We start from the raw sequence: 23,779 nt of genomic DNA on the forward strand, positions 1-23,779 counted from the left end.
CACATTGGACCTGAGTGAATTGTGGTTTTAAATTTAGTCTGGATATTAGCATGAGCAACAGGTCATCTAGACACTGTTTAAAAAATAACAGTTCACCTATATGGTTCGCATTGGAGCACATCTTAACTTATTCTAGAGCTGCAGGCCTTCTCATTTAAGCATTTCCTTATTCCTTTCAAAGTGCAGGGACTCATGTCATTGCACCTTCCCAAGTGATTTCAGATTTGGCTCACACAATTTGGGTCTGAACTCTCATCTTGGATTAAAGAAGATAACATTCCGTTAGTTAAGTAGGGTGTTTTTTTCAGTCGAAGCATTGTCTCTGCTGTGGAACTTGCTCCCTCTGGTGGTTCATCAGGCCAGAGTTTGACAGACTTCAGGGCTCAAGGCAAAGTACCTTTGTTGTGGTAAAACTTTTAATCCAAGGTTTTAACTGAATCTTTATATGACAGCGAGACAGCTCCTTGTTTGTGAGTAATGTACTGTTTGCATGCAAAATTGTGTGTTTTGTTTACCCCATGTAAACAGTAGTATTTTAAGTGGAACACTGAGATACTGTTGTGATGGGTAAAGTACATACTTTATATTAAACGTAGTTCCCCAGATCACTCAGAATTAATCCATATTCTAGAAACCATTTTCGCATTCCCTGTGATTAACCCCCACTCTCGTTATCCCCGCGGTTTTCCAAGTCTTCTGTTTATAGAATCAAACCAGGATTGCCACTGTTATTCCTGGAGAATGGTGACCATTGACAGAATCTTATTTTGGAATACTTAGCATCTATCTCCTTTCATAACAATTCCTCAGGTTAACCAGAGGAATTAGCAGAACTGAAGCTCAACCTACCTTTCTGTCCGTTATATTTATACATTTGTAAACAGTAAATTATTCAGACTAACTCCAGAATATATATAATTCAGGGTCATATGATACTTTCAATATCAGTGAAAGTTATACTTGAAGATCCAAGGCAGTGAGTGGGTGGTCTTGCTGATGTAGCAGTTTTCCACTTGAATCTGGCATGGCACAGTAAATCTATCTACCTTTAAATGCATTCCAGTTTAGGGGCTGATCCTGCTCCCATTGAAAAGAAGGGCAGAGATCTCATTCACACTTACAGGATCAGGGCTGGGCCCTTACTGAACTAATACTACAGGCTGTAATATAGATGATGTAAGATGAAAAGACAGATGGTTCAGATGAACAATGTCCCTGTTTGTATTACTCTTTGGGTAAGATACACATTCCCAATGACAGATTCCTTAGAAAGATGGATGGAAGCTATTGATACAGAAATCTTTAAATTAAATAAATCTTTCCCTCACAACTTGATGCAAAATTATCAGAAATATGGCTATAACTACCATTTCAACAGAAAGTGCTGAAGACTTCAGTTGTCTGTCATCCAGGTAAGGCAAGCTGGCCCTATTAATAGAGTTATCGATGAGCAACCAAGTTGAAATTTCTACTTAACTTGTATTGTTACTGAAAATGAATAATAGCATGATTGTCAAAGCATGAAAGGTATTTATGTAAACAGATATTCCTGCTCAGACTTTTCAGCATAAGACACCATATTACCTAGTTACCACTTGCGAGACAAGGTGGGTGAGGTAATATCTTTTATTGGACCACTTTCACTTGGTGAGAAAGACAAGCTTTTCAGCTACACAGAGCTCTTCTTCAGGTCTGGGGAAGATTCTAAGGGTGTCACAGCTAAATAAAAGATTGAACAGAGAGTTTAGAACAAATAGTTAGCAAATGTTCTAAGGGACCATTCAAAGTGAAGTGGCCCCTGTAGTCATATGACAAAAAGAGGGATTACTGGGTTACAGATTGTTTTTTAGTGTCTAGTAAAGTTATGAATTTTAGCTCTCAGGCTCCTCTTTTGAAGGTGTTGTGCAGGTTTCCTTTGAGGATGGACCTGAGAGGTCAGATATAGAGGGATCACTTTGTTGCTGTTGGGGCATTTAGTGCACTGGATGAGGTACAGAACATGTTGTGACAGGCATGTGTAGGACCCATGGATGTTGAAAGGTGTATTGTGTGGGGTGTTGATCATTGTAGCAGTGGATAAATGTCTGCAGGTTTTGCATCTGTTCTTCTGGCAGGTCAGGTTCCCCTTTGATTTGGTGTGTCCTGATCTGTGGGGAGTTTGCTTCTAATGATGAGACAAAACGATTGTAATTTAAAACATACTGAACTGTTCATGTCAAAGCCTATATACTGCTAGCTTTGCTTCGCCATACACCAAGTTACTTCATACCTTTTAAGTATGAAGCTCGGCTCTGCCCACTCTCTATTCACGTGCTCTCAGTTGAGAGTACCAGGTACGTAGCCCCCATTTCCCTCCTATACTCAGAGCAGCAATCCAGGCAGCTATAATTTGGTCATGAGGGGGGAGCCCTTCCTCTCCCTACCACCCTGTATGTCCACACTAGGGCTCGGGCCAGTTTAGCTCAAAATTACATGAATCAGCATACTTATATTCTTTGCCCCCTCCCTGATGTCACACTGTGAGTGTATGTGAGGATGTTACTAATTTTGTGGGACGGCTCTAGCGAAGAGTAGGGTTCTACATTTCACAGTGAACACGGGCAGGGCTGTCTGATTTCTGATGGAAAGGAATTCCTCTGCGGTGGGGCTGCCTGTGAGACCACCCAGACTCCTGTTAGGGAAATATCCTGTAGAACTTAATACTGAATAATAAACAGCCAGTGTAATTTTTAAAGGGTAACATTCACTATTTTGTTACGTAGTTCTTTTTAGAGTAATGTCTATATAACTCTGTTAGTTTCAACATTATTACATTCTTTAGGGCTTTTTCATAAGAATCCCCATGAGCTTCACTTGAACACTCTTAGCCCCGTAGGCCCGGATTAATTCAGCTGTTGTGGAAGGCCACAGAGAGAGTGGAAGTCCTTGGGATAGTCAGGACTCCTCATTCCTGGGAGACTTTTGCTCTCCTTAGATGATTACACTTAAAGTCAGTTTTTCCTAGTGAAATTTATATACTGCTCACTAGGTGGCGGTAACACCCCATTGCAGATAAAAGATGAGATTCTGAAATTCACTTTCAAATAGCTTGTGCTTGGGAAATTGACGTTCCTGTTTCCTATAATACATCACAGGACTGGGTGAGCAGCAGACAAAACGTTGCATAGGTACAATCTTGCATGTTAAATGTTTTAGAATCACATGCTGTGCAATGATGTCAGAATACACACAGAAGAAATAGTAGAATAGGTTGAAAAGGATATGACTATAGCTCAAATGGACAGAAACCAAGAATGTTCAACTTTGATCTAAAGATGATCTAACTTTGATCTAAATATGCCTACATATTTTTGGTTGTGCCAGTTTTGTACTTGATGGACCTCTTAGCTGATCGCTAGCAACTGAAGATAAATGCACCAGACATAGGGAGATTTAAAGGTCTCATTAGGAAATTTCACTCTTAGAATCACACAATATCAGGGTTGGAAGAGACTTCAGGAGGTCATCTAGTCCAACACCCTGCTCAAAGCAGGACCAACCCCAACTAAATCATGCCAGCCAGGGCTTTGTCAAGCCGGGCCTTAAAATCCTGTAAGGATAGAGATTCCACTACCTGCCTAGGTAACCCATTCCAGTGCTTCACCTCCCTCCTAGTGAAATAGATTTTCCTAATATCCAACCTAGACCTCCCCCACTGCAACTTGAGACCATTGCTTCTTGGTCTGTCACCTGCCACCACTGAGAACTGCCTAGCTCCATCCTCTTTGGAACCCCCCTTCAGGTAGTTGAAGGCTGCTATCAAATCCCCCCTCACTCTTCTCTTCTCTTCTCTTCTCTTCTCTTCTCTTCTCTTCTCTTCTCTTCTCTTCTCTTCTCTTCTCTTCTCTTCTCTTCTCTTCTCTTCTGCAGACTAAATAAGCCCAGGTCCCTCAACATCTCCTCATAAGTCATGTTCCTCAGCCCCCTAATAATTTTCATTGGACTCCGCTTGCCTCTCTCCAATTCGTTCATATCCTTTCTATAGTAGGGGGGGGGGGGAGGGAGGGCAAAACTGGATGCAGTACTCCAGATGTGGCCTCACCAGTGCCCAATAGAGGGTAATAATCACTTCCCAAGATCTGCTGGCAATGCTCCTACTAATGCAGCCCAATATGCCATTAGCCTTCTTGGAAATAAAGGCATGCTGTTGACTCATATCCAGCTTCTCTTCCACTGTAATCCCCAAGTCCTTTTCTGTGGAACTGCTGCTTAGCCAGTCGGTCCCCAGCCTGAAGCAGTGCATGAGATTCTTCCTTCCTAAGTGCAGGACTCTGCACTTATCCTTGTTGAACCTCATCGGACTTCTTTTGGCCCAATCCTCCAATTTGTCTAAGTCACTCTGGACCCTATCCTCCAGCTTATCTATCTCTCCTCCAAGCTTAGTGTCATCTGCGAACTTGCTGAGGGTGCAATTAATCCCATCATCCAGATAACTGATAAAGATGTTGAACAAAACCGGCCCCAGGACCGACCCCTAGGGCACTCTGTTTGATACCGGCTGCCAACTAGACATCGAGCTGTTGATCACTACCCATTGAGCCTGACAATCTAGCCAGCTTTCTATCCACCTTATAGTCTATTCATCCAATCCATACTTTTTTAACTTGCTGTGATAGACTTATAGTGATAGACTCAAGGAGCTAAATCACTTAATCTTTTTTTTTTTTGTTAAACTAAATAGGTGACTTGATCTGTCTAGAAGTACCTACACTGGGTACAGAAATTTGATAATAGAGGGCTCTTCAGTCTAGCAGACAAAGGTATGACGTGGTCCAACGACTGGAAGTTGAAACTAGTCAAATTCCGACTCAAAATAAAGTGCACATTTTTTCACAGTGAGGGTAATTAACCATTGGAACAATTTACCAAGGGTTATGGTGGATTATCCAAACCTAGATATTTTTTAAATCAAGATTGGATGGTACTGGTTGTTTTTATGATATGCTCTATTTCAAACAGGAATTAATTCAGGGAAGCTTTATGACCTGTTTTATACATGAGGTCAGACTAGATTATCCCAGTGGTCCCTTCTGGCCTAATAATCTGTGAATCCTCTATTCTGCCAACATTACTTCTACCTGTTCCAAGCTTCCCATCCTTCTACTTTCACAACCTTTTCTCCTAGTCTGTCATCATTATCAATCCCCTTCTCTCCCGTTAGTGATATCTGTCCTAACCCAGGCTTCCAACATATAACCACACTTTCCTCTGCTTCCCCTTTCTCCCTCATCCGTCATTATGCTGATATTTCCTTCCTTCCCACTTGCCTTCTTCTGTTCTTTCTGGAATGCCCATTCTAGCTTAAAATAAGAAAATGAGAAATACCAGTAAGACTTGCACATAATAAACTGATCTTATTATAGGTTTCAGAGTCGCAGCCATGTTAGTCTGTATCCACAAAAAGAAAAGGAGTACTTGTGGCACCTTAGAGACTAACAAATTTATTTGAGCATAAGCTTTCTTGAACTACAGCTCACTTCATTGGATGCAACTTATGCTCAAATAAATTTGTTAGTCTCTAAGGTGCCACAAGTACTCCTGATCTTATTATGATGATCCTTGCCTCTTCCCTTTTCTATCTCCTTTCTCCCTCGCTTCCTTTCATTTGTGGTATCAGATCTCAAATTAGATTGTAAGCTCTTAGGGCAGAAATATGTCATCTGTTTCTGCTCCAAGTTCATTCTAGCTGTTCATACAAGAGAGACTGATCTGCCACAGAGGGATAGGGTGACCTTTAGATGATTAGCAAAGAGGCCTCTTTCTTTTTCAATCCGAATACAAAAGTTCTTTGAGATTTTCAGATCGGTATTGTTATTATTCATTATTATATGAAGACTTTTATTTAAACTCTGTCTTTTTTTCTCAAATATACAAATAGCATCTGCAAACCTCTTTGTAGGTAAAAATTAGATAAATTGTATGAGATCTTAGTTGCTTTAGAATTTAAAAAAGAGCCCTCAGGGAAGATATGTTGATAGCTAAATTATATGTTTTATGAATTGAAAAGGGGTTTAAATCACATTCCTAAATACTACTTTTAATTGCAAGAAATTATTACTGTCTCAAAAGCCACCTGATACAAGCTGTAAACTGGCAGTTCATAGCTTGTGGTATTTGGTTGAGTTCTAGAATACATTTCCTCTCAGTCAAACCATACAAATGGTTGGTACATTCCTTATAATTCAATCAAGTAGCTAACCTTTAAGAAGCATTAACAGCATTATAACATATTGATTCTGAACTCTGGACTGACAGACATCCTGCCAAAAATAAATCTCCTTAAAAAACATGGACACGTGCACTGAAGATCCAGATATAGCTGGGAGACAAGTATTGTGGCTCAGCTGGCCTGATCCAAAGCCCATTGAAATCACTACCAGTTTTTTCCCATTCATTTCTGTGGGCTTTTGATTAGACCCTGAGAGGGAAGTGGCATAACCCGGAACTCTGAGGGAAATGACAGTTTTTCCTCCCTCCTTCCCAACAGAAGTACTGTACAGTATTAGCTCATTGAACTGGGTACCTGCAGAATAAACTGGGTACTTGGTGTCATGCTTGTTGGAGATGGAGAATAGACTTAAGACGATGTTTGCATTACTGTGTTTGGGAAGAATTGACAAAGCTACAGTCATGGTGCATACACATCTCCTTTTGACTGTAATGGGAGGTTTGCATATATAAAGGTTTCAGGAACACTCATTATTAATTATATAGTAATATAGGAATGCATGGTGCTTCATAAAAATATATACCCTTTAGAAAGGTCTCTGCATTAAGGAGCCGTAGCACAAGCAATTAAAAGATGAGGCATGAAGATTTTGTCATGGATATTTTTAGTAAAAGTCATGGACAGATCATGGGCAATAATGAAAAATCCATGGAAGCCTATGACCTGTCCCTGACTTTTACTAAAAATATCCATGCTAAAACAAGGAGCCTGGGCAGCTGTGAGTGGTCTGGGAGCTCCAGGGTCCCCCTCTGCTAGTGGCTCCAAACTCCAGAGGTTCCCCTTGCTGCCATGGAGGCTGGGAGCTCCGTGGGCCCATCCTGTTGCCCATTGAGGCAGAGAGCTGCGGGGATCTGGCCACTGCCACCCGTGGCATCTGCGTGGTCCGGGGGACCCCCTGCTACCCACAGAAGCCACAAGCATTGGGGGTCCCCCTGCTGCCCGCGGCGGTGGGAGCTGCAGGGATCATCCTTGCCACCGAAGGCAGCAGGGAGCTGTGGGGGTCCCCCCGCCGCCCGGAGTGGCTGGGAGCTGCGGGAGGTCCACCTGCCGACGGGACCCTGCAGCTCCCAGCCGGGGCTGGCTGAAGTCACGGAGGTCTTTGGAAATCACGGAATTCACCTTAATTGTCAGTGAAAAGTTAGGCAAAAAAACCCAAAAGAACCTAGACCTGAAGGAAAGATTTGAATGTGTAGAAGGAGTGCTTTGTATAACTTTGGAAACGCAATGTGAAACAATACAAATAAGAAATGTCTAAGTACTTTCGAATATCCTGACAAAGTATTAATATTCTACTGTACTAAACAACAGCCCTTTTATTTAGTTACAGTTCTGTCTTCTTGTTCTTTTAAAAAAGGTTGTTGGGAAAAATTATTGAGAGACTGACTGCCTGTTTGCTATGCTAGGCTGTATTTCAGGAAGTTAGATAAACTTGTTTAGAGACCGGAGTGGAAATTGAAGATCTGCCTTTGTTCCATGGAAACACACATTTAACAGAGGCTTTCACAAAACTCTGATGTCTTTGTTGGGTTATGCTTTCTCCAACCATCAAAAGATGAAGAGCTGCAGACTTGATTGATTGATACTTCTTACTTGATTCCATTTTGTGTTATATTAAAAAAAATGTTTTTATCATTTTTTGTGAAAGTTTTTGTTCTGTTAAAGAGCTAAGGATTATCAGTGGGGGTTTGGGCATATTTACAGACATGTTAAAGCTATAAATAGACATATGGGGTGAAAAGTTGGGACACATCTTTTATGGTTGTTGTTCCCACCCCCGTTCCCCTCTGACATTGACATATGTTGGACTGGAAGTTTTAGGAGGGATATAATAGAAAATAAATAGATTGTTTTGTATTTTAGAAACCATACAGGTGAGAGCCACCATCTGCAGAGCTGCTGGCAGCCATGGGTCACCCATTTTGAAGTAGTACCTTTTTTTGTTTTTGAGCTTTGCTTCCTTAGAAGATGCTAAAATGTATGTGTTTTTCCCCCCTGTGTGCTCCCTTCTTGCTGATTTCACATCTCTTTATTAACACCTGACTTTGTGTGTAAATGGGGATCCATTGTGTTTGCTTACAGTGCTTAATTTATATTCCAACAGAGAGAGAGGTGAATAAACATTTCCTGTCTAACAGAAAACCTGGTTTTCACCTCTGCTGATAACTTGATACAGACTCTTAAGAACATATTTTCAGTGTGTGTGTATATTACACACAGGTACTCTGTGTGTGTGTGTGTGTGTGTGTGTATATACAGGTACTATGTAAGGAGTTATGTTACACACACACACAAACATAACTTCTTACATTGTACCTGTATATACATTTCACAGTGATGTTAATAACTATTGAGAGACTGGCTTTCATTTCAGACCACACATAACATTCTTTGGTGAATCACAATGTACCTATTGGAATCATAGGACTGGAAGGGACCTCGAGAGGTCATCTAGTCCAGTCCCCTGCACTCATGGCAGGGCTAAGTATTATCTAGACCATTCCTGACAAGTGTTTGTCTAACCTGCTCTTAAAAATCTCCGATGATGGAGAATCCATAACCTCCCTAGACAATTTATTCCAGTGCTTAATCACTCTGACAGTTAGGAAGTTTTTCCTAATGTCCAACCTAAACATCCCTAACTGCAATTTAAGCCCATTGCTTCTTGTCCTATCCTCAGAGGTTAAGAAAATCTTTTTCTCTCTCTCCTCCTTGTAAAAACTTTTTATGTACTTGAAAACTGTTATCGTGTCCCCTCTCAGTCTTCTTTTCCAGACTAAACAAACCCAATTTTTTCAGCCTTCCCTCATAGGTCATGTTTTCTAGACCTTTAATCATCTTTTTGCTCTTCTCTGGACTCTCTCCAATTTGTCCACATCTTTTCTGAAATGTGGCGCCCAGAACTGGACACAATTCTCCAGTTGAGGCCTAATTAGAGCAGAAGAATTACTTCTCACGTCTTTCTTACAACACTCCTGCTAATACATTCCAGAATGATGTTCGATTTTTTTGCAACAGTGTTACACTGTTGGCTCATATTTCACTTATGGTCCACTATGACCACCAGATCTCTTTCTGCAGGACTCCTTCCTAGGCAGTCATTTCCCATTTTGTATGTGTGCAACTGATTGTTCCTTCCTAAATGGAATACTTTGCATTTGTCCTTATTGAATTTCATCCTGTTTACTTCAGACCATTTCTACAGTTTGTCCAGATCATTTTGAATTTTAATCCTATTCTCCAAAGCACTTGCAACCCCTCCCAGCTTGGTATTGTCTGCAAACTTGATAAGTGTACTCTCTATACCATTATCTAAGTCATTGATGAAGATATTGAACAGACGCAGACCCAGAACTGATTCCTGCGGGACCCCACTCGTTATGCCCTTCCAGCATGACTGTGAACCACTCACAACTACTCTCTGGGAATAGTTTTCCAACCAGTTTTGCACCCACCTTATAGTAGCTCTATCTATGTTGCATTTCTCTAGTTTGTTTATGAGAAATTCATGTGAGACACTATCAAAAGCTTTACTAAAATCAAGATATACCACGTCTATCACTTCCCCCTATCCACAAGGCTTGTTACCCTGTCAAAGAAAACTATCAGGTTGGCTTGACACAATTTGTTCTTGACAAATCCAGGCTGGCTGTTACTTATCACCTTATTATCCTCTAGATGATTGCAAATTGATTACTTAATTTTTTGCTCCATTATCTTTCCAGGTACAGAAGTTAAGCTGACTGGTCTGTAATTCCCCGGGTTGTCCTTATTTCACTTTTTAGAGATTTGCCCTTTTCCAGTCTTCTCCTGTCTTCCATGACTTTCCAAAGATAATCACTAATGGCTCAGATATCTCCTCAATCAGCTCTTTGAGTATTCTGGGATGCATTTCATCAGGCCCTGGTGACTTGAAGACATCTAACTTGTCTAAGTAATTTTTAACTTGTTCTTTTCCTATTTTAGCCTCTGATCCTACCTCATTTTCACTGACATTCACTATGTTAGATGTCCAGTCACCACCAACCTTCTTGGTGAAAACCAAAACAAAGAAGTCATTAAGCACCTATGCCATTTCCACATTTTCTGTTGTTTTTCCTCCGTCATTGACTAATGGGCCTACCCTGTCCTTAGTCTTCCTCTTGCTTCTAATGTATTTGTAGAATTTTTTCTTGTTACCCTTTATGTCTCTAGCTAGTTTGATCTTGTTTTGTGCCTTGGCCTTTCTAATTTTGTCCCTACATACTTGTGTTATTTGTTTATATTCATCCTTTGTAATTTTACCTATTTTCCACTTTTTGTAGAACTCTTTTTTTAATTTTTAGATCATTGAAGATCTCCTGGGTAAGCCAGGGTAGTTTCCTGCCATACTTCTTGTCTTTCCCACGCACTGGAATAGTTTGCTCTTGTGCCCTTAATAATGTCTCTTTGAAAAACTGCCAACTGTCTTCAGTTGTTTTTCCCCTTTGACTTGCTTCCCATGGGATCTTACCCACTCAGTCCCTGAGTTTGCTAAAGTCTACCTTCTAGAAATCCATTGTCTTTATTTTGCTGTTCTCCCTCCTACCATTCCTTAGAATCATGAACTCTATCATTTCATGATCACTTTCACACAAGCTGCTTTCCACTTTCAAATTCTCAACCAGTTCCTCCCTATTTGTCAAAATCAAATCTAGAACAGCCTCTCCCCTAGTAGCTTTCTCCACTTTCTGAAATAAAAAATGGTCTCCAATACGTTCCAAGAACTTATTGGATAATCTGTGCCCTGCTGTGTTATCTTCCCAACAGATATCTGAGTCACTGAAGTCCCCCATCACCACCAAGCCCTTGCTTTGGATGATTTTGTTAGTTGTTTTTATAAAAGCCTCATCCACCTCTTCTTCCTGGTTAGGTGGTCTGTAGTAGACCCCTACCATGACATCTCCCTTGTTTTTTACCCCTTTTATCCTTACCCAGAGACTTTCAACAAGTCTGTCTCCTATTTCCATCTCAACCTCAGTCCAAGTGTATCCATTTTTAATGAGGAGATACCCCTCTCTACCTCTTTGTCAGTTAGCATTAAGAAGTTCTTGGATAGCAGCTGAACTAAGTATTGATTAAACTTTTAATTTCAGAGATAGCCATCAGACTACATAGAGTAGTCTACAAAGGATTTATCATGCAGTAACTACTTATTAGTGTACTGTGAAAAAGAGTGTCATGTTTAAACACCCTCAGTCTCTCTTTTTCATCACCATATATTTCTGATATAGAAGCAAGGAACTTCTTTTTCATACTAGCAGCCTAATAGCAAATCCACAGATTAACTACACATCACAGAATTGTCCTCAAAAGACAAAAAAGGATTTGGTAAGAGCCAAAGAAAATATGTGCCAACAACATGTGATAAAACAGGCCTATTTACCTTAGGGTGAGAAGGTAATAAACTACTGTTCATATAGGAAACCTGACCTGCCTCTTTCTCAATAGACTGAGCCAGTAGGGGGCGGAATGTCAGACAAGCGTTTCTCTTGGGTCCCCATCAGTTCTTGCCTAATGATGCTTTCTAAATAAAAACGAAATGGGTTGGGGGCGGCTGAGCTGTCATATAGAGCACAGCATACAGTACATATTACTAATGAAAGTCCAAAAAAAATTACTTCATCTTCTGCAATAGAAACCTCAAGTTTCTTGTCCCCAACAGCATCCACACTAAAGAAAAGAAACATTCCTTGGTAAATCTTTGTTTCATCAAAAAATCATGATCTTGGATGGTTCTTAAAACAATACATAATACAGACTGCTGGAATGTACTCGTATACCCATGGCAAAGCCCACTGTGCTTTCTGACCCAGATTCCATGGAGAATCGGAGTGGTAACCTACTTATAACTTGAAACTAAATTAAGTCATTCTGTCTCTTCTCTAGTTTCTGTGCTAGCTAAACCTAATCCAAATCTGTTGCTTTAAAAAGGAAAAAAAAGTCTGTAGAAGGTTTGAGTACACAGCAGTTATGAAAGTGTTATATTTAATATTTTATCTTTGTTTGAGACTACTGTTTTAGTTATACATATTTCCTCTCTCGTTAAAAACTCAAGTTCAAGTGGTTTAAATCTTTTTTTTTAAATGAAAAAACAGCATTACTCACATGCAAGTCTAAATAGTGTCTGGGATTTATTACATCATTCAGTGACGTTGACTACAGATAGTTCCATATAGAACAAAATGATGGACAAAAAATATTCTTGTATTGATGATGACTCCATGAGACATACAAATTGTGTGTTAAACTTTGTCTCATTCATGCCTCTTTTCGTAAACATTTCTCTCTTAGAAAACTAGCTTTCGGGTTTTTTGGTAATAACTTGTGTCTGCAGTGCATGAGCATATAGACAATATATTGTTTTAGGAAACTGTAGTAAAGAATAAAACAGATTAATGATAATGGTAAATTGACATAAACCAAGAGAAGTCTTTGTCAGTCAGTCACATTAATGAATGGACTAATTCTTAATAACTGATTAGTGTTATTCTTCAGAGTCCAGTATGCTTTGAGGCATATGTTCAGAAGAATATGTTTACCTGTAAAGGCCAAATTCTGTTTCTGTTACACCCACAAAATGGGCATTAATGGCTCTACTGAGAGCAGAGGTTGGATTTGTTTGTTTTACGCCTCCAATCAGTGTGCAGTACATCAGCTGAGTAGCTCTCACTAGACTGGACTTAGGGGACCTGGGTTCTGTTCTTAATTTTGCCATTGGCCTGCTGGGTGACCTTGGTCATGTCACATCATCGCCCAGTGCCTCAGTTTCCCCATTTGTAAAATGAGGATAATGATACTGGCCTTTCTTTGTAAAAATCTTTGAGATTTTCTGAACTGAAAATGTGCTACATGAGAGCACAGTGGAATTATTTTATTATTATTATTAAATATTATTAGGGCTGTCAATCACAGTTAACTCCAGCAATTAACTCAAAACAAATTGACACTATTAAAAAAATTAATTACTATTAATCACTGTTTTAATCGCACTGGTAATAATAGAATACCTACTGAAATTTATTATAAGTATTTTTGGATGTTTACCTACATTTTCAAATATATTGATTTCAGTTACAATACAGAATATAAAGTGCACAGTCATAGAATCATAGAATATCAGGGTTGGAAGGGACCTCAGGAGGTCATCTAGTCCAACCCCCTGCTCAAAGCAGGACCAATCCCCAATTAAATCACCCCAGCCAGGGCTTTGTCAAGCCTGACCTTAAAAACTTCTAAGGGAGGAGATTCTACCACCTCCCTAGGAATGCATTCCAGTGTTTCACCACCCTCCTAGTGAAAAAGCTTTTCCTAATATCCAACCTAAACCTCCCCCACTGCAACTTGAGACCATTACTCCTTGTCCTGTCATCTTCTACCACTGAGAATAATCTAGAACCATCCTCTTTGGAACCACCTCTTAGGTAGTTGAAAGCAGCTATCAAATCCCCCCTCATTCTTCTCTTCTGCAGACTAAACAATCCCAGTTCCCTCAGCCTCTCCTCATAAGTCATGTGTTCCAGACCCCTAATCATTTTTGTTGCCCTCCGCTGGACTCTCTCCAATTTTTCCACATCCTTCTTGTAGTGTGGGGCCCAAAACTGGACACAGTACTCCAGATGTGGCCTCACCAATGTTGAATAGAGGGGAACGATCACGTCCCTCGATCTGCTGGCTATGCCCCTAACTATACATCCCAAAATGCCATTGGCCTTCTTGGCAACAAGGGCACACTGCTGACTCATATCCAGCTTCTCGTCCACTGTCACCCCTAGGTCCTTTTCCGCAGAACTGCTGCCTAGCCATTCGGTCCCTAGTCTGTAGCTGTGCATTGGGTTCTTCCGTCCTAAGTGCAGGACCCTGCTCTTATCCTTATTGAACCTCATCAGATTTCTTTTGGTCCAATCCTCCAATTTGTCTAGATCCCTCTGTATCCTATCCCTACCTGCCACCATATCTACCACTCCTCCTAGTTTAGTATCATCCGCAAATTTGCTGAGAGTGCAATCCACACCATCCTCCAGATCATTTATGAAGATATTGAACAAAACTGGCCCCAGGACCGACCCTTGGGGCACTCCACTTGATACCGGCTGCCATCTAGACATGGAGCCATTGATCACTATCCGTTGAGCCCAACAATCTAGCCAACTTTCTACCCACCTTATAGTGCATTCATCCAGCCCATACTTCTTTAACTTGCTGGCAAGAATACTGTGGGAGACTGTGTCAAAAGCTTTGCTAAAGTCAAGAAACAATACATCCACTGCTTTCCCTTCATCCACAGAACCAGTAATCTCATCATAGAAGGCGATTAGATTAGTCAGGCATGACCTTCCCTTGGTGTATCCATGCTGACTGTTCCTGATCACTTTCCTCTCATGTAAGTGCTTCAGGATTGATTCCTTGAGGACCTGCTCCATGATTTTTCCAGGGACTGAGGTGAGGCTGACTGGCCTGTCGTTCCCAGGATCCTCCTTCTTCCCTTTTTTAAAGATGGGCACTACATTAGCCTTTTTCCACTCGTCCAGGACTTCCCCCGATCGCCATGAGTTTTCAGAGATAATGGCCAATGGCTCGGCAATCACAGCCGCCTACTCCTTTAGCACTCTCGGATGCAACGCATCTGGCCCCATGGACTTGTGCACGTCCAGCTTTTCTAAATAGTCCCTAACCACTTCTTTCTCCACAGAGGGCTGGCCACCTACTCCCCATTCTGTGTTGTCCAGCGCAGCAGTCTGGGAGCTGACCTTGTTCGTGAAGACAGAGGCAAAAAAAGCATTGAGTACATTAGCTTTTTCCACATCCTCTGTCACTAGGTTGCCTCCCTCATTCAGTAAGGGGCCCACACTTTCCTTGGCTTTCTTCTTGTTGCCAACATACCTGAAGAAACCCTTCTTGTTACTCTTAACATCTCTTGCTAACTGTAGCTCCGGGTGCGATTTGGCCCTCCTGATTTCATTCCTACATGCCCGAGCAACATTTTTTTACTCTTCCCTGGTCATTTGTCCAATCTTCCACATCTTGTAAGCTTCTTTTTTATGTTTAAGATCCGCAAGGATTTCACTGTTAAGCCAAGCTGGTCGCCTGCCATATTTACTATTCTTTCGACACATCGGGATGGTTTGTCCCTGTAACCTCAATAGGGATTCTTTGAAATACAGTGGTCACTTAATATTATTTTTTATTACAAATATTTTGCAATGTAGAAAAGATAAAAGAAATAGTAGTATACAATTTTCCCCAAAGGAGTTCAGTCACAAATTTAATTAATGCATTATTTTTTTTAACAAGCATCACCAGCATGGAAGCATGTCCTCTGGAATGGTGGTCAAAGCATGAAAGGGCATACAAATGTTTAGCATATCTGGCACGTAAATACCCTGCAACGCTGGCTATAAAAGTGCCATGCGAATGCCTGTTCTCACTTTCAGGAGACGTAAATGAAAATTGGGCAGCAGTATCTCCCGTAAATGTAAACAAACTTGTTTGTCTTAGTGGTTTGGTGAACAAGAAGTAGGACTGCATGGTCCTGTAGGCTCTAAAGTTTTACATTGTTTTGTTTTTGAGTGCAGTTATGTATAAAAAAAAATTCTACATTTGTAAGTTGCACTTTCACAATAAGAGATTGCACTACAGTACTTGTTCGCAGTGAATTGAAAAATACTGCGGGGGTGGGGGTGAGTTTTCTTTTTTACATTGCAAATATTTGTAATAAAAAATAGTAATATAAAGTGAGCACTGTATGCTTTGTATTCCATGTTGTAATTGAAATTTATATATTTGAAAATGTAGAGAAACATCCAAAATATTTAAACAAGTGGCATTCTGTTATTGTTTAACAGTGTGATTAAAACTGTGACTAATCACAATTAATTATTTTAATCATTTGACAGCCCTAATTATTATTACATCAACCTTTATCAGATAAAATGATGACATGCATTAAAAAAACTGATCTGAGAAATAATGGCATTGATATAGGAATGCTGCTACAGATCCGTTGATGCTGACCAAAAGTTTCAAAAGTAACTGCTGATTTTGGGTGCCTCCATTTTTTGAGATATCTTAGAGATCTCTGATCGTCAGGAGGCAGGTGCTCAGCACTTTCTGGAGACCAGGCCTATTTAAGTAATCTCAAATTGAATATCCAAAAACTGAAAATCAATAAAGTGATATATCATACACAAAACCCTACAGTGCTTTTCAGGACAATAATTGATGATTTAAAATATTGTGAGAAAACAAAAAAAAAATGGGGCAATAGCTGTGAAATGTATGTAATACTGGAGAGAGATAATTACATGCAATTTTCTGCTATTATATGTCACATTGTTTTTTTTTCCTTTTTTATGTAAATCAAGAATTATAGCCCTGTGCAACTTTTAAGATTTTTCTGCTTTTTTTATATCAGTCTTTTACATTTTATTTTTTTATCTTTTTATTTATTTACTTTTGTCTATGGAGGAAAGGAAAAATTGCTGTGTTTATAGCATAGTTTGCAAATATGATTGGGTGGTAGAAAATAATTAACGTTTTTATTTTTCAGAAAACGGTGGGGCATATTTCCCAGAAGTGAAAAATGATCCAGCCAAATATTTACAAAGTTGCCCTGAGTCTGTAAAAAAGTGGCTGAGGCAACTGAAAAATGCTGGGAAGGTCCTGCTATTGATTACCAGCTCTCACAGTGACTACTGCAGACTCCTGTGTGAACACATCCTTGGGTAAGTGTACTGCTGATCTCAGTTCATTTCCGATTAGACCTCCCAGAGAGCAGTAACCGTGGTTAGATTTGGAGATGGCCCTGAGCAGTAAAGCTCGAGGTTTGGGTCTGTTTCTAGTTACTGTTGCACATTATCTCAGAACTGGGAGACCAGTAGTTATGGGCTGTCCTTAAAACTATACATTTGTATAAGTAGTATTTCACATTGACTAACCAGTTTTTCAAAAGATGGGCCTTGTAAGGAGCAGAAAGATAGCCTTGTGGCTAAGGCACTGGCCTTTATTTCTTTCTTAATTGTATTATGAATGACCTTAGATGCCCAAATCTAGATAGGGGCCCTGTTATGGTAGGCACTGTACAAACATATGGTGAGAGGCAATTCCTGCCCTGAAGCTCTTACAATCTAAATAGACAAGATAGACAAAGAGAAGGGAGAAGAAACTGAGATGCAGAGAGATGTGAAGCAACTTGCCCAAGGTCACACAGTAGGTCATTGACACAGACAAGTGGAGCCAGATGAGTGCATAGGCCTACAGGGCTACGCCAAGAGCCCCCTGTCTGCTGATATCTTGCGATTGTATCAGAATCTAGACTTCCATTTTTTAAATAAAAAGTAAGTTTCTAGCCTTTGCAGTTGTGAAGAAAAGGTTGAAAATGTGACCAAAGATTAACAGGTGCAGTGATGTGTGTTTGAATCTGCAGACAACTTAGAAATATAGTTCTGAGAAGTGTGAGTGACCCCATGCATCTCAGTAGGATGTTAATTCTAAAGCCCACTGCTCTTGTAGGCCCCACCAACATCACCCTAGCAGAGGATTCTGTATATGGCAAGAGAACTAGATTGCAGTGGCCGGCCCTGGCCGGCTCACCCTCCCAATCAAGTATTTACCAGTTGCTGAGGTATGTAGTAAGGCCACCCCCTGCTACCATCTCTCTCTCTCTCTCTCGGGGAGGGGCCCCTGTTGCGCCTGAGGAGAGAAGTTCCCTTGTTGCCACTTTTGAAGTTAAGATGGGGACCTCTTGCCATTCTCCTGCCTCTCTGGGAGTGTATAGGACCCTTTGTCATCATCATTCCATGTGGCGTGCAGGGCCACAGCATGGGGATGAGGCCACAGGGGACCCCATATCATGATATATCCAGAGGACCAGATTGCTTTACTCTTTTCCTTAGAATACAACCCAGGTCTCCCAACTCTCAATCCACTGTCCGATCTAGATCACAGCTCTACCACAGACTTCCTGAGTTACCGTAATAATTCCTTCAATCTTTGTGCCTCCGTTCCCCAGGTGTAAAGTTGTAACACTATGTCTTACCTTAGAGGGTTGTTTTGCTGATGAATGTATGTGAGCTGCTCAGATACTATACAATAACCCTCAGAGAAGAGCCTATAAATAACTTATCATTGCTCTTAATGCACGGTTGCCAAAAAGATAATTGTGCACAGAAAACATATATTTACAGTACGTGGGCAGAATAGATAATTTCACAGACAGATGGTTCACTGCAATTCATTTGAGATCTACAGCTGCCAATGATGGCACCTATTTGTATCCACAGATTTTTCAAGCTCATAATATTGAGAATTTGGCTGACTAAACCAAATGCAACCCAAAGTTTGTGGGCTTAACTCCCACTGAAATCTTTGGGACAAATCCATGACGTTAATAACGGTGTAGGTTACACACTGAGTGTAACTTCATTCATTAAACAGTTTTAGGTGGCAGCATATTGTAACTAGTCTGGCTGTCCGTGGGTGAATGCCTAGTGAGTGTATTACGTATAGAAATTGGGTAGAAAAGGGATGATGCAGCAGGAAAAGCACAACTGATGTAAAAGTGTAAGACACAGCTGCATCCCAACAATAGCACAACTCATGCCATACCATTCCCAATGCTCCCAGATCCAAACAGGATCCTGGCAACTTGCACCTGCTGCCACTAAGGTGGAATCTGTTTCCTCCTACCACCCCTCAAAACCCAAAAAAAAAGTTATACTGAAATGAGTAGTACACCCAGGGACTGATTCTCTACTGCCATGGACTTTCTGTAGACATTTATATCATTGCAAGCACTCCCATCCATGCATTGATACCTGTGCCTCCCTTTAGTTGGGTATGTAATGCTCTAATAGTTCTCTACTGGTGTGCAAGAGATCTTAAAGACTATGGCTACATGGCAGAGTGAAAAGCCTGCTACATCCACACTTGTCATATATAGCTATATGTTCTTGTGGCATAGGTTTAGGTTTTGTAATGATAGGCCACTAGCCGTCACCTACAGCCCCCAACTAAAACCTCTCCAGAGCATCATCATGGATCTACAACCTATCCTGAAGGACGATCCCTCACTCTCACAAACCTTGGGAGACAGGCCAGTCCTCGCTTACAGACAGCCCCACAACCTGAAGCAAATACTCACCAGCAAGTACACACCACACAACAAAAACACCAGCCCAAGAACCAAATCCTGCAACAAACCCCGGTGCCAACTCTGTCCACATATCTATTCAAGGCACACCATCATAGGACCTAACCACATCAGCCACACCATCAGGGACTCATTCACCTGCACATCTACTCGTTTGATATATGCCATCATGTGCCAGCAATGCCGCTCTGCCATGTACATTGGCCAAACCAGACAGTCTCTGTGCAAAAGAATAAATGGACACAAATCCAACATCAGGAATCATAACATTCCAAAACTGGGTCTCAGAGTAGCAGCCGTGTTTGTCTGTATCAGCAAAAAGAAAAGGAGTACTTGTGGCACCTTAGAGACTAACAAATTTATTTGAGCATAAGCTTTCTTGAACTACAGCTCACTTCATCGGATGCATCCGATGAAGTGAGCTGTAGTTCAAGAAAGCTTATGCTCAAATAAATTTGTTAGTCTCTAAGGTGCCACAAGGACTCCTTATTGTTTTTGCTGATACAGACTAACATGGCTACCACTCTGATAGCTGTATGTGTCAGTGAAGGGCTCTGGCCGGGGGGAGACAGCAAGGAAAAGCTTCGGTAGCTCCCCATTGCTGGAATCTTTCCCTGCAGCAGGGTAAGGCTACGACAGTTGGGAGCTGCCGGAGCCTTTCTCTGCTGCTGGAGTCTTTTCCTGGGGATGGGAAATGCTGCAGCAGCAGGATGCTGTGCTGCTAAAAGTAGCAGGGGAGATGGAGAGCCATGGCTTGGCCGAGTAGAGAGCTGTGAAATGTATGTACTTGGGTGCTTACCCTCACCCTTCAGGCATGTCTTTATTCGCCTGAACCATGCCTCACCAGCTAAAATTCTATTTATACCCATGCTAGCAGAGGCTATGCATGTATGTACTGTACACACCCCACTGAAAGATGCGTGCAGTATAGACATATCTTACTTTGTCAATAGGGATGATTTCCCTTGTTAAGCACAGCTCTCTTGAAAAGGTGGAGATTAGAAATAGAAGAACCTTACTAGGTCAGCTTGTCCATTTCCATGCCTATGTAGGATTGTGGCCTTCAGTGTTCAGCACAATCCTATTTTAAATGAGTCAGGGAATGTGGCTTCCACCACTTCCCTTGAGAGTCTGCCTGTTCCACAATCTACTCGATGCTACTGTTAAGAATTTTTTCCTCGTGTTCATCTGAAATGTTCCCTCGCACTAGTTCACTGCATAACTCCTGGTTATACTCTTTGGCTTTTCAGTTCCCTCGTTGTTGCTTGCACTGTAGAAACAAAGTATTTATAAATGGTTACCATGTCACCCCCTTAGTTATGATATGAAGCATATCTGTTCTTGGCTTCTGTTCTCGTAAATTGATCCTCCCCAACGCTTATTTCTCTTGATTTTCTCTGACTTCCCCTTCGGTTTATCAATACTTTTCTAGTTTTCAAGTATCCAGAACTGTGTGTAGTATGTATCATATGAGAGCCTTAATACACAGTTAGCGTGATCTTGAGCGCAACCTCACCTTAGGGCTTGTCTACACTACCGCACGGGGTCGATCTAAGATATGCAACTTCAGCTACATGAATAGCATAGCTGAAGTCATCGTACTTAGATCTACTTACCACAGTGTCTTCACTGCAGTAAGTCGACAGCTGATGCTCTCCTGTCAACTCCGCTTGCGCTCCTCATTCTGGTGGAGTACCGGAGTCAACGGAAGAGTGCTCACTGGTCGATTTATCATGTCTATACTAGATGTGATAAATCAACCCCCCGCTGGATCAATCACTGCCCACCGATCCAGCAGGTAGTGTAGACAAGCCCTCATCTTACTCTTTAGTGGCACCTGTCAAGTTGTGAGTACAAGTGTCATTCAGACATCTACCAGTAAGTACTATACCTCACTGCATTTGCAAATCAAGTATAGTGACTTCCCTCAAAGTTTTTTTCATTTTAAGAGATAGGTAGTTCTACCAGCATTCCCCATTTTTAAGTACAGGAAACATATCTCAAGCCACTAAAATCTTTGAAAATAGAAGAAAAAATTTAACTGTGTCCATTGTGTTATGTGATGTTGAATTGAACTCACAAAAAGAGAGATTAAAATGCTTTATAGAGACAGTCACAAGCTACAGATGAAAGATTTTCAACAGTGACAGTATTTCCTGCAGGAGGTTTTACATCTTGGACATGCAATAATCAAGTTATTGGCTGATTATTTTTTAAGGTTGGAAATGGAGAAGTAAACAAAAGCATAAATGACACTTCTAATTAAACTGAGATGTTTAACCTCTATATTTGAATTAGGATAGATCGGTTTTATAGGAAACTAAAGATTAAAACTGGTTTTATTATTGCCAATACATGATTATTTTATCTGTAGTGTTCACTGTAGCTCAAGTCTTCTGATTGAACTTAATTAATAGGTTCTGTTTAAATGTGTAAAAAAAAGAAAAATGGGAAGAAGTCATCACGTTACTTTTCTCTTGGTCATTTCTGCAGCACACTGACCTAGTCAGAACTTCAGTTTCAGTTCTGTCTTCTTTTTTAAAAAACCTTTGAGTTATATTCAAAACAGTGGTTCTTCCTAAATCTGTTCCAGATGCCTTTCTTCGCCTTCTACACTTGATCACATGTATCTGGGACACTACACTGTCATGTTTGTCAATAAGTCAGAGAGCAGAAAGGACTGTCAGATTTTAACTTCAAAAGAAACCTTTACATATTTCTATTGCAACTCTCTATAGTCATTTATCAAATCCAATCACCTATCTGATAAACTCCACTGATAGTTAATAATCTAAAGCATATGTCTCATAACTACTGGAATGCAAATTTACTTTTGGAAGGCCTCTTATAATACATGTCAAGGGTCAGTAATGCATATTTTTATTCAGATCTGTACATCTGGTATACAATCTGTCTGATTCTGCTTTTATATTTGTTAGCATTTCAGCTCATTATACCCTTGCTGTACTTGCTACTTCCTCCTTCCAGAATAAGGCTATCCAAGAATTTTACTAGATGGTCCCAGTTCATGCAGTATAATACATAAGCACCTCAAAGAAGCACTTCTAATAAAAATATATAGCATGTATATGCAATTTTTTAATTTGCTACTATATTCCAGCATTAAGATATAACTAGGTTTGGCAAAATGTTTCCACTTATGTACTACTTCAGACTAATTTATATTTTTATAACCTCCTCAGAGACTTGTAGAGAAGAATTTTTAACTCCATTTTACAGCTGGAGATAATTTAGAGAGTGAGGTGAAATGACTTGCTCAGGGTTGTGGAGGGAGCCATGCTTGGAGTTGGGAGTATTACTTAGAAATATATGGCTCCCAGTCTTGGACTAAGACCATTAGACTACATTCTCCTTTCATCACTTTCACCTTGAAATAAATATCCATCCTTAATAAACATGAGAAGTATGGGACCAATAGCGCTAATAACAAATAGTGAGTTTTGCATGGAGGTGGTATAAGTACAAGTACACAGCTAGAAATAGCAAATATTTAATTTAATATTATACCTGTCCTAATTGGTGGGGGAAAACACATCAGAGAGGGGAAAATGTGCCTACTAATGGCCAGATTTTCAAATGTATTATGATGCCTAAAGATGCAGATAGGCACTTATTGGGATTTTCAAAAGCAGTTAGTGATATCAATGCAATAGGCACCTGGGTGCTTTGAAAACCCCAGTGTGTGCCTCGCGCAGTGGAGCCTAGTTGTGAACCAGAACTCCTAGGTGCTATGGTAATACAAATTAATAATAATTAATATAATTAATAGAAGGCTCCAGTCTGATAGGCTGTCTTTCTAACATGCTTTCACCAGTGATATATGAACTTAAAAATGGAAGAAAATGGGTGTGGGGAAATAGCATAAAAATCTCTAAGTAAAGTGGCATGAAAAAATTCTTTATAGAAAACTGTTTTGACAGTCAGTCTTATCTACATGGGTTTATTTCCTTTTTTGTTTGTTTTTTTAAGTGTTTCAAGGTTATTTGAGTTGTATTGTTTTGTTATTTCAGGAATGATTTTGCAGAGCTTTTTGACATTGTGATCACAAATGCATTGAAACCTGGCTTCTTCTCTCATACGCCAAACCAAAGACCTTTCCGAACTCTTGGTAAGACTCAGTAATGTATACATCTGTTTCTTACACACTTAGATCTAGGAAATGGGGGATCCAGTCTAGTAGCCCTGTAGGTTAAAACTCTGTGACATAATCAAGCATTCAGATAACAAGTGGAAGAGATAAGAGATTCTAGATTGGTTCAGTTCCCGAGGCAGGCTATTTGGAAAGGATACTGAGGGAGAGAAGGAGGAAGTAGAAGTTGTAATAC

The 23,779-nt window shown here is 40.4% G+C and overlaps 1 protein-coding gene across 4 annotated transcripts in view; it reads left to right on the forward strand.

Annotated features, from left to right (window-relative positions):
- NT5DC1 (5'-nucleotidase domain containing 1) overlaps positions 1-23,779 on the forward strand; it is a 245,993-nt gene that overhangs the window by 140,463 nt on the left and 81,751 nt on the right. For all 4 annotated transcript variants that reach the window (XM_075126651.1, XM_048844736.2, XM_048844734.2 and 1 more), the window contains exons 7-8: positions 16,833-17,007; positions 23,465-23,562. In XM_075126651.1, coding sequence (XP_074982752.1) covers positions 16,833-17,007; positions 23,465-23,562 — 273 coding nt within the window. The remainder of the gene's footprint in view (positions 1-16,832; positions 17,008-23,464; positions 23,563-23,779) is intronic.

Source organism: Caretta caretta, chromosome 3 (genome assembly GCF_965140235.1).
Source record: "Caretta caretta isolate rCarCar2 chromosome 3, rCarCar1.hap1, whole genome shotgun sequence".
In the NCBI taxonomy this organism is placed as follows: Eukaryota; Metazoa; Chordata; order Testudines; family Cheloniidae; genus Caretta; species Caretta caretta.